General features: G+C 45.0%; 2 protein-coding genes across 4 annotated transcripts in view; both read right to left on the bottom strand.

The window, feature by feature from the left end:
• The window catches only part of DOLPP1 (dolichyldiphosphatase 1), a 31,040-nt gene extending 29,306 nt beyond the window's left edge, over positions 1-1,734 (bottom strand). Inside the window, exon 1 of the mRNA XM_019510635.1 lies at positions 1,586-1,734. Coding sequence (XP_019366180.1) covers positions 1,586-1,709 — 124 coding nt within the window. The 5' untranslated portion in view covers positions 1,710-1,734. The remainder of the gene's footprint in view (positions 1-1,585) is intronic.
• Positions 1,735-1,765: 31 nt separating this feature from the next.
• MIGA2 (mitoguardin 2) overlaps positions 1,766-14,746 on the bottom strand; it is a 25,521-nt gene continuing 12,540 nt past the window's right edge. For 2 of the 3 annotated variants that reach the window (XM_019510621.1, XM_019510622.1), the window contains exons 5-16: positions 12,269-12,386; positions 11,608-11,741; positions 9,946-10,063; positions 9,160-9,260; positions 8,651-8,766; positions 7,996-8,068; positions 6,982-7,068; positions 6,116-6,214; positions 3,759-3,893; positions 3,262-3,315; positions 2,682-2,798; positions 1,766-1,985 (exon numbers count right to left, since the gene is read on the bottom strand). In XM_019510621.1, the coding sequence (XP_019366166.1) occupies positions 1,785-1,985; positions 2,682-2,798; positions 3,262-3,315; positions 3,759-3,893; positions 6,116-6,214; positions 6,982-7,068; positions 7,996-8,068; positions 8,651-8,766; positions 9,160-9,260; positions 9,946-10,063; positions 11,608-11,741; positions 12,269-12,386 (1,353 nt within the window). In that variant the 3' untranslated portion in view covers positions 1,766-1,784. The remainder of the gene's footprint in view (positions 1,986-2,681; positions 2,799-3,261; positions 3,316-3,758; positions 3,894-6,115; positions 6,215-6,981; positions 7,069-7,995; positions 8,069-8,650; positions 8,767-9,159; positions 9,261-9,945; positions 10,064-11,607; positions 11,742-12,268; positions 12,387-14,746) is intronic. The other variant, XM_019510623.1, reaches the window with a different exon arrangement.

Genomic DNA, 14,746 nt, shown 5'->3' with positions numbered 1-14,746 from the left:
GGGGGGGGGGGGGGGACATCTCTTCTTTATTTCAAATCCTTGTAGACTCTTCTTGCCCTTTTTTGCCTGCTTTCACTACAGGAAGTTGTATTAACAAGTATGTTTATATGAACCTGGCTGCAACTCAGGAGACAGAGAGAAAATGCAAAGTCAGGAACAATTCAGAACTTTTCACTTTCCACTCACTTCACCTTCTAGGAAGTCTGTATTCTCAGCTTTTGTTTCACAAAACACAGCTGGACTATTCACACAGCTCCTGGATGAACAAGGAAAGACTATCCACATGGGACGGCTCTTCTTTCTAAAAGCTGAACTTTACTGGCATCAACTCTTTTGTTCTGGTCCCTGCTTTTCTATTCCTGAATATGGCCTTACCCTGAGACCACTAATTTGGGATTTAGCACCAAACCTGAAACCAAGCCAGAACCATTATGAAGTCTGAGGCAGAAACTGTGGCATGTGGCTTTATAGTATGCAGCAGAACTCAATAGAATTACCTGCAACCCTTCCAGAAGATAGCATCTCAGATTCAGGTCACACAAATACTTCTACACTATACTTCAACTCAGAGCATCAACTTGGCACCACTCAGGAGCCAAGTTTTACTCTGAGCCATAGGTTTTGACAGACAATGGTCAGCTTCATTTCATTGTAGTGGGAGAGCCTTCCAAATGCCAGTCCTTGTTATTTGTATATATGCCCTGTATATACACCTAAATCCACGTGTTTATAGAGAACTACTAAACAGACAAGAGCTTCCCCACAGCAGCTTGATCCAGATTCCCTGCACTCCAAGTAACTGCAGTACAATTTCTTCTGCGTTTCAAATAGCTCCCTCTCTGCTCGACTCTATAGGCAGCAACAGCAGTAGGCACCAGCTTACCCATCCCTCCTTCACCTGTGCATTTCTTACCCCAGGCTACCCGGCCAGCGATCAGGGGTCAATTCTGAAATGCAGCTAGGCACATTTGATGGGCATTGGAGGAAGTACATGTGCATGCAAGTAGGCAAGATACAACCTACCTGCTTCCTCCTCTATTCACAATGTGCAATGGCATCTCAGTAGACTCCCAAGTGAAAGGATAGCTGCAGCAGAAGCATGGGCCACCTTCTAGCCAACAAAATCAGCAACACACAAAACAGACTCCTTACAACTTCAGTCTTGTTACAAAAAACCTGCATTTTACTTCCATTCTCTAGTCTTCAGTGCATTACAGAACGATCTCTTCCTCCTCACCAGGTTATTCTTCTTCCTCTCTTCCACATCTGCTAGTAGCATTGCAAACACTAAAATTGCTAAGTTAAAAATCAGTAGTGGTGCCCATAGAGACATGTTAGAGAAATAATAATAAAAAAAAAACAAACTCAGGATTGATATGGTAAGAGAATTTGCTGATACTCCCCACAACCACCATAAGCATCAGGGACATGTTCCCAGTTGACACAGCTGGGTAGCAGACAGATGCTTGTATGCTGCAGGAGAGGCAGGAGGCAGAAATCTTGGGCCAAGATATTTCATGACTTACGACACCTAAAAATTACTTAAAAATAAGGAGGAGAGCTGGAACAAACAAGAGGTTCAAACCATAAGCCTGCACGTGGTCCTGGAGCTCTCCCAGCCAACTACTGGCTACACAAAGTTCAAGATGAGCAATTAAATGCCACCAGGGATGCTGGGTAATGAAAGTCTTGCTGAAACCAGTTTCCATGCCAGATGGGTTAGCCACCTCTTGGGGAAAAAATCTTCAGAAAAATCACTCTCTCCTGTAACTGATTGGTGGATATTAGTGGAGCTCCTCCAGAGATCCATTTTCACTGGGTAGCGTCCCATTCATCTCTAGGGTGGTCTCAGTACCCAAATATCCCAGAAGGATTTCACTGCGCCGCCGAGAGAGCTGCAGAATGTCTTCTGCTAGCAACTGCACTGTGGTGTATCTCACATTGTCCAGGTCAAACATGTCCGTCAAATACTGCACAATCTGGTGCTGAAGAAAAGGAGAGAAGTTTGTAAAAAGAGACATTTGCCTCCCTCTCCCATGCCTAGAATCAAGCAGAATCAACGGGTCTATTTCAAACAGCATCAGGTACATGGCTAAGGGAACTGTGGCCATACTTAGCTGTTCAGAAGTCTTTGTAGCAGAAAAAACATCTATCCCCAAATAAATCCAAACCTGATAGCCACTTAGAAAAAAAAAAAAGCAGAGAAATATCAAGGCAGTGTTTTGTTTGTTTGGTTTTTTTTGAATCGATATTACTCTTCAGGGCAATATCTACTGCAACAGTTTTAATTCAGTCTTGAAACAAAGGAGAAAAAAAACATGCATTCATAAAACACTACCATGAACATTTAGGCTTTAAGGTCTACTATAAGTCCCATATGATCTCAAGCAAAGCATTCAAATGTTAGATCCATTTGTCTCTTATTTTTGTAGAATGAAAGCATGGATTTTATACACCTTCTCACTCCCAACTATGCTGCTCCAGTAAGAATTCTTGCAAATCATAAAATACAGTCTACTGAATTAAAGAAAGAGCAAAAGTTTTATTAAGATTGATCATGCAAATCCAGGTATTTTCTTGCTGCTCTGGTAGATGCCCTTCTGTGAGAGTATGTGCTCATAGCTTTGCATGAGAAGATGGCAAGCATCCCACAAAGCAGCAAGACAAGATGACCAGCTTACCTTGAAAAAACCACAGACCTCAGACAGTTGCTGTTTGGGCCCCAAAAAACCAAAAGCTAGAACAGGACTGACATGCTCCGATACGGAGTAGAAATGGGAGATAAAGCCATCTGGTACCTGCCATTAGGAAGGAATTGAGAAAGTCAGAATTTTAACAAAGAATTTTTCCTAAATATGCTAGGCTTATGAAGATATCCTGGCTGGTCACTGAAGTGCAGCAGGTTCTGAGCTGGGCAGTGCAGCTAGCATGACCCAGCCGGCTGTATTACTGAATATACTGGCAAGAACATCTGCATGTGGCCACTACTGTATAATACTGGGCAGTTCATAGGTCACAGCCCCAAGAAATCAACTGAAGAGGAGGAGACTTGATACAAAAGAACTTTCAAGAGGGCTCTGAGGTTCCTTCAAGCACAGGAGTCAGTGTCACCACTGCTGTTTCAGATGTTGGGAATAGGGACATGCACTCTGTTTTTATGACTGTCCTATCTGGATTTGTCAGGCTCCAGATCTATTGGCAATATTAGATTTCATGCAGTTCCTCCACACACAATCACCTATTGCTGCTTGTTTTACTTACCATCAGAAGCCTCCTCTTTGCTTTCAGAACAGACCAGCAGGCAGTTGCTAGAGCCTACAATTAAAAACAAGGCAACTATTTAAATGGCATTGCCTTTCCAGAACAGGAGGCAATTCACTTATCAACTGCCATTATGAGAGCCTTGAGCTTTTCCCATTCCTACCCTTCTGCAGCCAACAATTCCAAAGTTAAGTCCATTAGGAGCCTCACAAACTGGAAGCAAGAATGGATTTGGAGTGGCCCAGCTAAACCAGCCTCATAGCTTAGGGATCAAGGCTCATGCCACCTGACGTAATCCCTACTGTACTTCAAGTCAAAAGCTTTCCTGCAGATCACTCCATTTACCAAGACACTGGGCAACCTCATATATTGGCTAGAGGGATAAAAAGCTATTCCTTTAATAAACTTATGTTCAACCAGAGAAAGTAACAACCAAAGCTCTCTGGCCTTTAAAGCATACCAGTGGAATTCTGAATGAGAGCCACCCTCTAACATACCGTCTCCTTGAAGCTATCAGAGAGCCAGCGGTTGCGTAGGACAGCTACCACAGAGGAGGGAGGGTTTTCCAGGTCCTCAAAAGCATCCATGAGAATGAAATCCAGCACAATATCAAAGAAACTCATGCACACCACCTGCCAGAGGACACAAGAGTTTGTAGAGGAACCAGATCAAGAGGGACCAACTGGGAAATGGGCTCTATTCATTAGACAGAACCAGGACAAGCTTGGCACTGATATAAGTAGGCACAACTCCACCCATTTCAGTTCAGCAGCTTGAAGTTAATGGAACCATTTACAGCAGTAGCTGGCTGGCCTAGAGACTGTCTTGTGTTAAGGGTAAGTAGATGGCAAACCAAATGAAATCAAATGCAGCTATAAAACTTTATGGTAGCTGTGCTACTTGGGACAAGCCAAGTCAGTGCAGCTTCAAGAGTTAATCTATCAAAAAAAGTTTCCCACTGCATTAAGTTATGCTGAAGGCAGTCCGAACCCTGAGCTTTTTTAACTCACCACTGTGATAGGCCTAAGGCAAGGGCAGGCACTTATTTCAGGTGGAGGGCCACTTAATGAGTTTTGGTGAGTTGAGGGCTACATGGGTAGCTCTGCTCCTTGACAGCTGCCCTGCCCCCTGGTCACCATCTTTGGGCCAGAAGTCCGACCCCTAACCCCTGGCCTTTGCCACCAAAAAGTCCCTCCCTTGCCTCCCAGAGATACTCCTTTTGGGAGTGGGGGTTGCCATCTTAGAATAGCAACAAATCATACACTAGAAGTCAAACACCTACTATAATATATTTTAATTTTATTACAAACATACTTTTATCTTGATTTGTGTTTGCGTAGTGTATAAATCGAGGTGACTGCATAATAAAACTCAAAAATAAATTCTTCGTCTTGTACATCATGGCGGGGTAAGTGTATGTGTGGTTGTATGGTTAGGTGTGGCATAGGGTATGTTGGGGGGTTGTATATATGGGGGGTTATGGGGACAGGGTGTAGCATCTGTGGGGTGAGGGAGGGTGGAGAGGTGTGGGGACCACCCCCCACACAATCCCCCCCGTGGTACACTCAGGGTGCTCATGTCTGGCACAGGTGCTGCTGCCCAGTGGGACACAGCTCTGGCCAGTGCTGCACATCACAGCAAGGGGCACAGCCTCTGCCGGGCAATCTCTATCACCGGTGCTCCCTGCCACACACCTGCAGCCTCACCACATTCATGGCATGGGGAGGGAGAAGCCCTAGGTGCTGGAGCCAGCTGCCTTCCCCACTAGGGCTGCGTGGTACAGGAGGGAAGCCCCAGATGCCTTCCCCCAGGGGGTGAAGGCAGCCAACTCCAGCACCTGGAGCTTCCCTTTTGTGCTGTGCAAGCATGGCAGGAAGCACCAGCAATACAGATGGCCTGGCAGAGGCTGCACTCCTCACCCCAACGTGCAGCGCTGGCCAGAGCTGCACCTTGCCAGGCACCAGCGCCCCAAGCCCCCCGCCTGCTGTTGCTGCTGCTGCCACTGCCACCCCACACACCCCTCACACCTACACGCTGTCCACCCGAGCTCCATGGTCCCTCCCAGCTGCAGCCCTGCCCCCACCACTTCCTTACCTGCTGCCCAGAGCAACTGGGAGGCAGGGGAAGCCAAGCAGGTCTCCAGCGGGGATGCAGCAGCAGCAGCCGCCACCTCACCTGGAAGCTGTGTGCTGGCCAGGCTTGGCCCTTCCACCCACAAGGGTGGGACTGAGGTACAATAGGGTATGTCTGGGGAGGTGTGTACATGTGGGTGCCTTGCTCCCACCCTTGTGGGTGGAAGAGCTGTAGGTGGGGTAAAATTTGTTGGTGGGTGCTGTGGGTCAGATGAAAGTCCCTGGTGGGTCAGATCTGGCCCACAGGCTGTATTTTGCCCACCCCTAGCCTAAGGAAAGCCCATTCCAGAGGTAAACTTGTAAAACTTGGCACTTTCAGTATGTTTGGAAGGGGAAACTCTAGCTCTTAACATTAGGGAGAATGAAAAGCAGTTGCAATGTCAAGGTAGTAGCTTTAGGTCCTAGCACAGGGGTGGGCAAAATGCGGCCCGTGGGCCAGATGCAGCCCGCTAAGACATTCTATCCAGTCCATGGGGCCCCTAAAAAAAAAAAATTTAGAAAATGAGTATTTATCTGCCCCTGGCTGCCCATCATGCAGTTCTCAATAGCTTGCCAAAAGTCAGTAAGCGGCCCTCCAGCCACAATTATTGCCCACCCCTGTCCTGGCAGTACCAAATGGTGAAGTATCCAGTTACTTCATTTACAGTTTTCACTCTTGGGTTGCCCCAATGTAATTCTGCTCTTTCTAGAGAGAGAGAGCAAGCACAAGCACGATCACAAACCCCTCTTCCTTCAAGCTCCTGCTGAGTAGTTGGCCAGGTGTCTTGCTTCAGTGCATAACACAGCATCTCCTCATAGCTTTCCAGAAAGGCCTTGGGGTTCTTGGAGAGAACAAAGAAAGGAGATATTAGGGAAAGTTAGTTAGAAGCAACACAGTCCCACTTGGCTATTAATCATTTTCAGAGTCTATTCTGAGATGAAAAACTCTAAGGCTACCGAAACACTGGGGGGGGGGCACATGCTGCATTCAATGTGGGGATGTACTAAGCTTAAAGTAAAATGCTGTTTTGTTCTGTTTGTGTCTGTAAGCAGCCAAAATGATTTCGAAACACTCCATCCAAAATATTAGGTCAGTACTAGCCAGGCTTTGCAAAATGGGATGGGTTTAGGACTGCCACCACCCTGCTTTCCAGCTTTGTATTGCTGGTGTTTTGGGATCGTGGGAAAGACTATACAAATGCCTGAGGACACAGATGTTCTTGTAGCTGACAAATTGATTCCAACAGGATTTGATCATCAATTAGCAAGACAGAGAAGCAATACTAAATGCTACAGGTTGGTGCAGAAGACTAAAAGCCACATTGAGATATTCCCTACTCATTGCCCTCAACAGAAACAAATGCACCGTTGAGGCAGATGGATCTACTGAACAACCAATGAGGCACCATATCACTGATGATGGCTTTGGAGTAAAGACTGTATTCAAATAGTCTCACAAAAGGTTTGATGAAGAGAGGGAATTAGTTCTCTTCTTCCCAACTCAGTTATCAAAGCAAGGTAAAAATCCAGTGGAGGACCAGTGCATGAGTGATGCGCCTTTGCTCATGCAAGGGGCACCCAAGCTGTATGCTGCTCACAAGCTTCCTACCTTCTCAGCCTTTATCATTAGTCCTCTCACCATCTGTTTTCCAACCTCCCCAAAGAACAATTGGTTGCTCTCATCCTTCAGGAGTTCCTGTGAGAACAAAGAATCTTCTTTCACCAAACAAGCCAATATCATTCCTAGTTCTAGGAGTGAGTGTGGGGAAAAAAACTGGGAGTCAAAGTAAGAGTGCTTGTACCTGTGAAGCAGGCAGTGCTGGCTGTGTCATTTTTAATTTGACCCAAGTGTAATTTAAAACAGGATCTGCCCTGCCCAGGGCAACAAGCACTGTGAAGCTTAACTGACTTCTGGTCACTCAGCAACTCCTCTAGTCAACTACTAGTTATACTGAGAAATTCTAACAGAAAAAAAAGTCACTCTAGTCCTCTTCAGTTGGAAGGAGTGTTGGTGCAGAGATGGGTCTTAAAAAAGGTAGGGTGTGTAAAAGGAAAAGGAATGGAAAGGTGGGAGAGGGGCTCTCCTCTAGAAATCAAGCACAGAGGAAGATAAGAATCCTGGAGAAGCAGCCCAGAAATACATGGGGTGGTACAAGGGTGCTTGTGTATCACTGTCCTAAGTCTTGAGGTATTCCCCTACAGATTGGGTAGCCAGGGACAGAAAGCCTTTCATACCTAGCTCAGGGGTTTCAATCCAGCCAGCTGCTGGAGAAATCTGCCAAGTGGTGTATAAGAAGTACGTTTAGTCACCTCCAGGCAGTTCCCAGGAAACTGAGTATTTAAATTACAGAACTGCTCCAGAGGAAGCTTAGGTGCCTACCTTGGCCAAAGTCACTGCTAAAATGGGCACAAAGACAACTATGCTTTCACCATACCAATGTTTCTGGCCCCTTAGTAAGAGCATGTTTTACCCATTCTGCGGTAGCAGAGGACTTATTGTGAATGAAAAACATGGTTGCCATGTTGAAGGGATATTTAAAAGGAGCGTTTTAGGAGTCTGGAAGCCTTAGAGCAGATACAGACAGAACCTGCGATTGCTTTCTAATAACCAAAGAGTTCCTACCTGGAAGGCCTGCCTGATACAGTGCAGTTTTGCCAGGAAATCCTGATCATTGTAGCAGCCTAAGAGCTCTGTCCTAGAAAAGAAGAAAGCAGAACATTACAGACGGCATCAAACAAGAGACAACTTCTTGTAAAAGGGCATGCAACAGAGATCTTGAGAGTTGACCTCTTAAATTCGTAGGCCCCTTCAGGAAAATAAATAAAATAAATAAATAAATAATAATTTGCAGGCACTTCTTACACAGAATTAACCCAAGCCACAAATTCTTTTCCTGCAGGTCACTGAACTACCTTTAAGCAGTCTTTGTTCTTTAAAGTACATGGCTAGATATATATCAGCAAATCTTTTCTCCAAAAGGGAAAAAATTACGTATCCCATAACTAGTTTCTTGGTGCAGTCTTAGTGGTTCTCACAGCAAGAGAACATAGCCAATTTTAAAAAGTTAAATTAAAGAAGGCTTAACAGCATCAGAAGTCTATGGGTAGTTTGTATTTCCAGACCAGCAGAGATGGTGCTATGAGTTTCTCTTCATCTCCCAAAGAGAGCGTCCTAGCCCCAACACTGAGGCCTATACTACAAGAATGTGCCCCAACACAGGTCCTACCACAAGATCACACCTCTACCTAGAGCTGTCATAATACTTAGAGATACTCACCTTAGTGTTCTGCAATGAACTTTCCCTTCTTTCACCAAATGCAGAGCTTCTTCATATGCAGCTGCTGGCTTGGAGAGATGGAAAGGTATTTCCCCAATTTGGAGGGAGTCAAAGAGCTGCCAAAAAAGCAAAGGATGTAGGAAGCAGAAAGACAGTTACATCTTTGCAGGTCAGAAAGAAGCAAGAGGGCAAAATCCAACTGATGCAGAAAGCATTAGTGTGCCTTATTTTAAATATAGATTTCAACCCCCATTGCAATTCCTTTTCTTTCAGTTTTCTTAGCTCCAGCATGGCCCAGCACCTTTTGCTACAGCTGCAGTATAAGCCACATTTAGAAATGCTTTTACAATACTAGTTTAGCTGTTACTTTGAGGTAGCAAACATCTAGTTATCCTTCCCATGGGTTTCCCCAAAATTAGGAACAGAGAGCACCAATTCCCACTGCAGTAAGAGTAAATGGCATACAGTGGGTTTACTGATTTATTCTAAAGAATAAAAACTGAAGTCACCTCTGCTGCAGAGAAGAAGGAGTCCTCAGAAGTTGAACTGTCTTCACCATCTGTCCGAAGTCTCAGTGACCCGTCCGTCAGTGGAAGCATAAGGGTCCTCTCTGAAACGGAGAAAAGAAAACAACACAACCGTGGGGCTCCAGACACCTGCTTTCCTCTCTCTAGACTGCCATTCCTCTCCCCTAGCGCAGTCCCCTCCCCGCAGGAACAAGAGTCTGTGACAGTCCCCCCTGCACCCCCCTCCACAGTCACCTTTAAATGCCTGTCACCTCTTTGACTTACTCAGAGAGATTTGCTTGGCCTTTAGGAGACATATGGTTGACGAACTGCATTAAGAATCCTGGACAAAGCCCGAGGCTTCCTCATTTAATTACTGTAGCCCTCTGAAGAACTGTGCTTTTCATTGAGTGACTCTAGCACATGCCTGCCTACTACTAGGAAGATAAAAAGGGTCCTATAGAGCTAGATTAATTAGCTTCCTCAGTCTTGTAGATGAAGCAATAAATCAGAGGCCAGGGACCAGCAGCTGACAAGCTACAAAGCATTGCGTACTTCTGGTGCAAAGGTTGTTCATAGGTTGAGTTCCAAGAAAAGCATTTGGTCTCTTTGCCTGTCCATCTTATACCAAACTCTGGTTCAGCCACTCATCTCTAGCCTCTCTAAATGGATCAAGTCTCTTCCTATGCCCAGTATATGCCCCTGTGCTCAGTTCTGTTCCCCAGTGTGATCAACTCCAGGTTATTCTCAAGGCTGTATGTCTTTATCCATCTTCCAGATCCCACTTACCCAGGTCTAGCAGCATGCTGTCAGAGGGGAGTGTAGACCCAAATTCTTCCTGGAGGTGATATGCCCGGTGCAAGAGGGATTCAAGCTTTTCAGCAAACTCCTTTTTTGGAGACTCCTGCTTGAACATCAACAAATAGCATCCTTACAAACCTATTAGCCTGCTCACAATAGCAATGTGTCATCATTAGAGATGCTAATAGGACAATTTTGAAGGGAAAGGTCAAGAGTCATGTTTTACACATTGCAGCTTCGCCAGGGACCCAAAGTGATTCTTCAGTTAGGCATGTTAAACTGACAGTACAGAATGAACAAAGTAGGGGGCAGCACAACTTATATACACACTTCCCTTCCAGCTTTCTTCATTGTGGCTTCTGAACTTTAGAATGCTGGGGGGTGTTAAGACTCGGGTCACTAACCCATCGCCTCGGATGTTCTAACAGACTGGAGATCACACAAAGGAGTTCAGTGAGCTCAGCTCAGCCTCATGTAGAGGTTTGTTCACATCACAAAACCTGCACAATCCTGTCTATTTAAAAGGCCAAAACCAAAACAGCAGTGTACTGAGACTGACTTCATGGTGGCATTAGACACAAGTACAGTTTTCCATTAACACGTTTACACATTATCAGTAAGAGTTAGCGACAGCTTGCATAATGCCTACCTTCACAATACTTTGTTTAGATCTGCACTTTCACAAGCAATTAAGCCTACCACTTGGAGAGTTAACGAAAGCACAAAGTTTTGGTTACGCAGCAACTGTTTTTAGGCTAACTGTAACACCACAATGGCAAACAGCAAAAGAAGAATTCAGGTTTGACTTGCATAAATATTACAGAACACAAAAGCAAACATCCCACATGCTTAAGACACCAAACTCTGTTTACAAGTGCCACAGGGTGTCTTTCATTAACATCTGACTCCTAAAGAATTCCGACTTTCATCCCTCAAGTAAAGCTGCCTTTTTAAAGCTCCGTAGTCACTATTAACCCTCTTCCATTGAAGATCCCCCTTTTTACAAGAATCTGCCCCTGAAAGTTCTCTCAGATTTACAGGGACAGCATGCCAACTGTAATTCTAAAATATAAGCTACTGCAAACTCTCTCCTTCTAACCTCTTAAGTGACCATTTTTAGCTATTAAGTTTTTCCTTTTTTCTTCCTTGTTTTTCTTTTACTAAGAAAAGTGTGTGACCATACCATAGTCCATTTAAGTGCAGCCCAAGAGAACAACTGATAAAGCAATGGAACATAACTACCTCCAACTTTAAAGGCATTAAAAAGGAGAGACAAACAACATTGTTAGACAAAACCTACTTTTGACCTTGTTTGTTGCTGGATTTATTACTTTCTTTTCCTGGCCATACCCAGCACTGGAGTTAAAACTAACCTGTGTGACATCACCTGCCATGACAAATTGGAAGCAAGGGGTCGGGGGGAGATACAGGGTTCTTTACTTAGAAGCTCACCCACTCAGTATTGCAGCCAAGTTATACCAAAAAGTAACAGGTGATTATGGGTGACTCCTGAACATACCAGAAGGGTGTATGTAGTCTAGCCCCCAGACCTGCTCTTTAATGCTTGATCTCCCACTACCTCTTTTCTATCCAGTTTGGTGCCTCACAATGTTCACTCTGGAAATTGCAAAGGAGAGGTAGGGAACTTACCTCTGACAACTCCCCTGACATTGACTCTTGGTGTTTCTTGTTCTCCCAGGGGAGTGAAGTGCTGCTGCTGTCTCTCTGCCGTACAGTCAATGCCTGCTCCCACTTCTGCAGAGCCTCCTCGAACAGCTCCATCCCTGCCCGATGCAACCAACCAAACAGTGAAACTGAAGAGCTTGTTTAGATGGCAGAGGAACATAGCGACCAGTAAGGCTCCTTGTTCCCTTGGGAGGAGGCTTTCCTCTTCTCAGAATGCTCTCTGAACCCATATGGCAAAAGATACTAACTTAGGTATTTCCATCCTTATGGATATGTTCTTTATTTATCTTAGGATTAAATAAGACCATTTCAGCAAAGAGCATCAACAATGTTACTTCTGAAGCATATTTTCCCCACTTAATAGCCTGGAGGGGTGGACCTTGTCATTACACAGGCATTGAGACCATCTATCAAAGGATAGGAAAAGGGTTTCTCCAAGTTAAGGACAGAATTTGCCAATAGAATTGCATTGCAGTTCAGCATGGAAAGGGATGGTGTTTTCAGGATAGGGCTGGGAGCCACTGGTGGACCTGGTACAGAGGCAAGGACCGACTGCACACAGAGACTCAACTCCTACTCTCCTCACAGCAAGCCCTCCAGGGCAACGTTAAAAAACATGATTTACCTTGAATATAGAGGCTTTCAGCACTAGAGTCTCCAGCAGCTCCAGGATCCTCCATTGCTCCCGTCTCCCAGAGCCCTGCAGCTGCTGGTGTTGGGCTGGAAGAGTTCACAGCCACTATCTGGCCCGTAAGAGGAGAAAGAACAACAGATGCTGTAAGACTTCCTCGCAGTCTAACAAAAGCAGCAGAGAGCTGATCTTTGCATTATGGTACCTGCAGATACACCCTCAGCTATTTGCCATTTTGAAATTTGTACTTGTTTTTGGCATTCGCTTGCTTTTCCAAGGTGGAAATACCAGTGTTCCGCATCCAAATGTGTCCTCCCTCTGCAAGTGTTCATACTAGTGGAGGACAACAATGGGAAGTGGCTACCTTAGAGGGAGCTGTAAAGTGCCAAGCTGCTGCAAACCAAGTTCTCCAATGATAAGCAACATGACTCAACTGAGCAGAGAGTATCACATCCTCCCCCTTGCCTCTAGCCAGCAGCAAGCTAACTTCTTTAGACACAGAAAGAAAAAACGCTGTGCAATTGCCTCTCCCTAGCTGCACCTGCAAAGATATAAACAGGCATCGCTGAAAAACCCAGGCTTTGTTCATGTTGTGTGCACTTATCTGGGATACTTGGAGAGGGAAGGGGGCAGGTGCATGAGAAAGACACTGCAACACCCATGACAAAGTAGGGGTGGGACAGGAGAAGAGACCGCTGGGAAATAAATGACAGACCCCATCCCCATAGGAAAGGGAAGGTAGTGGCTGGGAAGCAAATGCAAACAAAGAGGGAGCAGGTTACTAATGAAAACAAACAAGACAGGGCATTTGTGCCAGAAAAGCAAGTCACTCTTTTCTTCCTAATCAAATGCTCTTGGTGTGGGGCTAGAATAGAAGTGAGAGTTTACAAGATCTGTGTGTCATGGTTCAACCAGAAACCTGGACAAGTGCCATGAGAGCATTTTCTGGTCAAATGCTACAGGCTAGCAGGGCTAGATTCAGATGTTTAAAATTGGATAGGAATTGTTCCCAGCTGCAGCAAGTCACAGAATACTTGACTTCATTTTACTTCCTCAGGCTCAGTTCAGATGTACTACTAGTAGCTGATGCCGTAGCTCATGAATAATTGCCATGACTAATGTTCTGCATCAGCAAAAAGCAGAGATTCTAGGTACCATGAAGCACTTGTGCCAGAAGCAACTGATGTTGGGGAAATAGTAGTGGTTATAAAGGGGCTTAGCCTGTCTTCAGAGCTCCAAGATGGTGCTCCCAAAACCAAATAGGTTAGAAGTCCAGTCCCTAACTTAGGGATAAGGTCCCTTTACTCTGAGGCAAGAAAACCAAACCAAATGATCAGTATGTCTAGGGGCAGACTACAGCCAGCTACAGATGTAACCCTGACCTTGAACTTCTGTGGAGACCAAAAAGGTGCAAGCCAAACACTCCAGACAGCTCACCAAATGCTGTCAGGACATAGGAGTCTTCCCTTTGACCTGTTTCAGGAGCTATTTTGGCAAACTCGCCAGAATTTAGTAAGCTTTTAGCCAAAAACAGAATGATTTTGAGGTGCATCTCTGCAGCTCCGACATAGGTCTCTTTCTAGGTCATCCCAGTTGTTCAAACCCAACTTCCAGCAAGAACCAAGATACACAGGGGAAGTAGCAGGAAATATTGAAAGGGGTGGGGGGAAAAGGGCAGGAATTCTCCAACTCAGCTCTCCCTCCCTAAACCTATACAATGTAGAATGTCCCTCTTGTTTGAAGCGCATTGTTTCACAAGAGAAGCACAGAGATTCAAAACTATTTCCACATAAAATACAGGTATTTTAAAGAAGTCAAATTGCATTTAAATTTATTTTTTCTTCCCAGATTAGATCGACTTACCCTTCTTTGCACAATTGGAGGACCAAAATTATGAGTCAAAGCATACCACCAATTTGCTCTGCAACTTCTCTCCCATGTCCCTGGATGCAGGAAAGGGGGATGATTTGGTCTGTCTCCCTTTTCAACCTACTGTGAACTGCAGAGGAAGGCAGATCTTCTGCAGCTTTGCAGGAACCTATCCCCCAAACAACAGCAGCAATGATTAGATCTCCAGCCTAATTCACTTTAATTTGGGTTCACACCTCATTAACAGGAGATAGTACTTCACCCACCACTCCTCTATAACCCTGCAGCTAAAGCAGTGGCTTCAGTGGTGCAAACTGGCTCTGGCCCACTTGATACAGTTGTGGCTTTCATAGCACATCCAGGTTCTGAAGAATTTCCACTTTCATTTATTTAACAAAAAACAAACAAAAAAAAAGCTTCCAACTCTCATAGACAGAGGAAAACTTTTCAAATGCAAGTAAATGCCTGAACTGCAAGCCTGAACCAGTCACTGATTTGATTTGCCTGGGGATTCAGACTTGCAGTTCAAGCATTTACTCACAAGCCTGAATCCACCAGCTATGCAAATCAGTGGCTGAGAAGTGTGATTTCTCCCCCCCCCCC

The sequence above is a fragment of the Gavialis gangeticus genome, unplaced genomic scaffold (assembly GCF_001723915.1).
Source record: "Gavialis gangeticus isolate Ggan-Ray unplaced genomic scaffold, GavGan_comp1, whole genome shotgun sequence".
NCBI classification, from domain to species: domain Eukaryota; kingdom Metazoa; phylum Chordata; order Crocodylia; family Gavialidae; genus Gavialis; species Gavialis gangeticus.
Note: the sequence above shows the minus strand (reverse complement) of the source record. Positions and strands in the feature narration are given on the sequence as shown.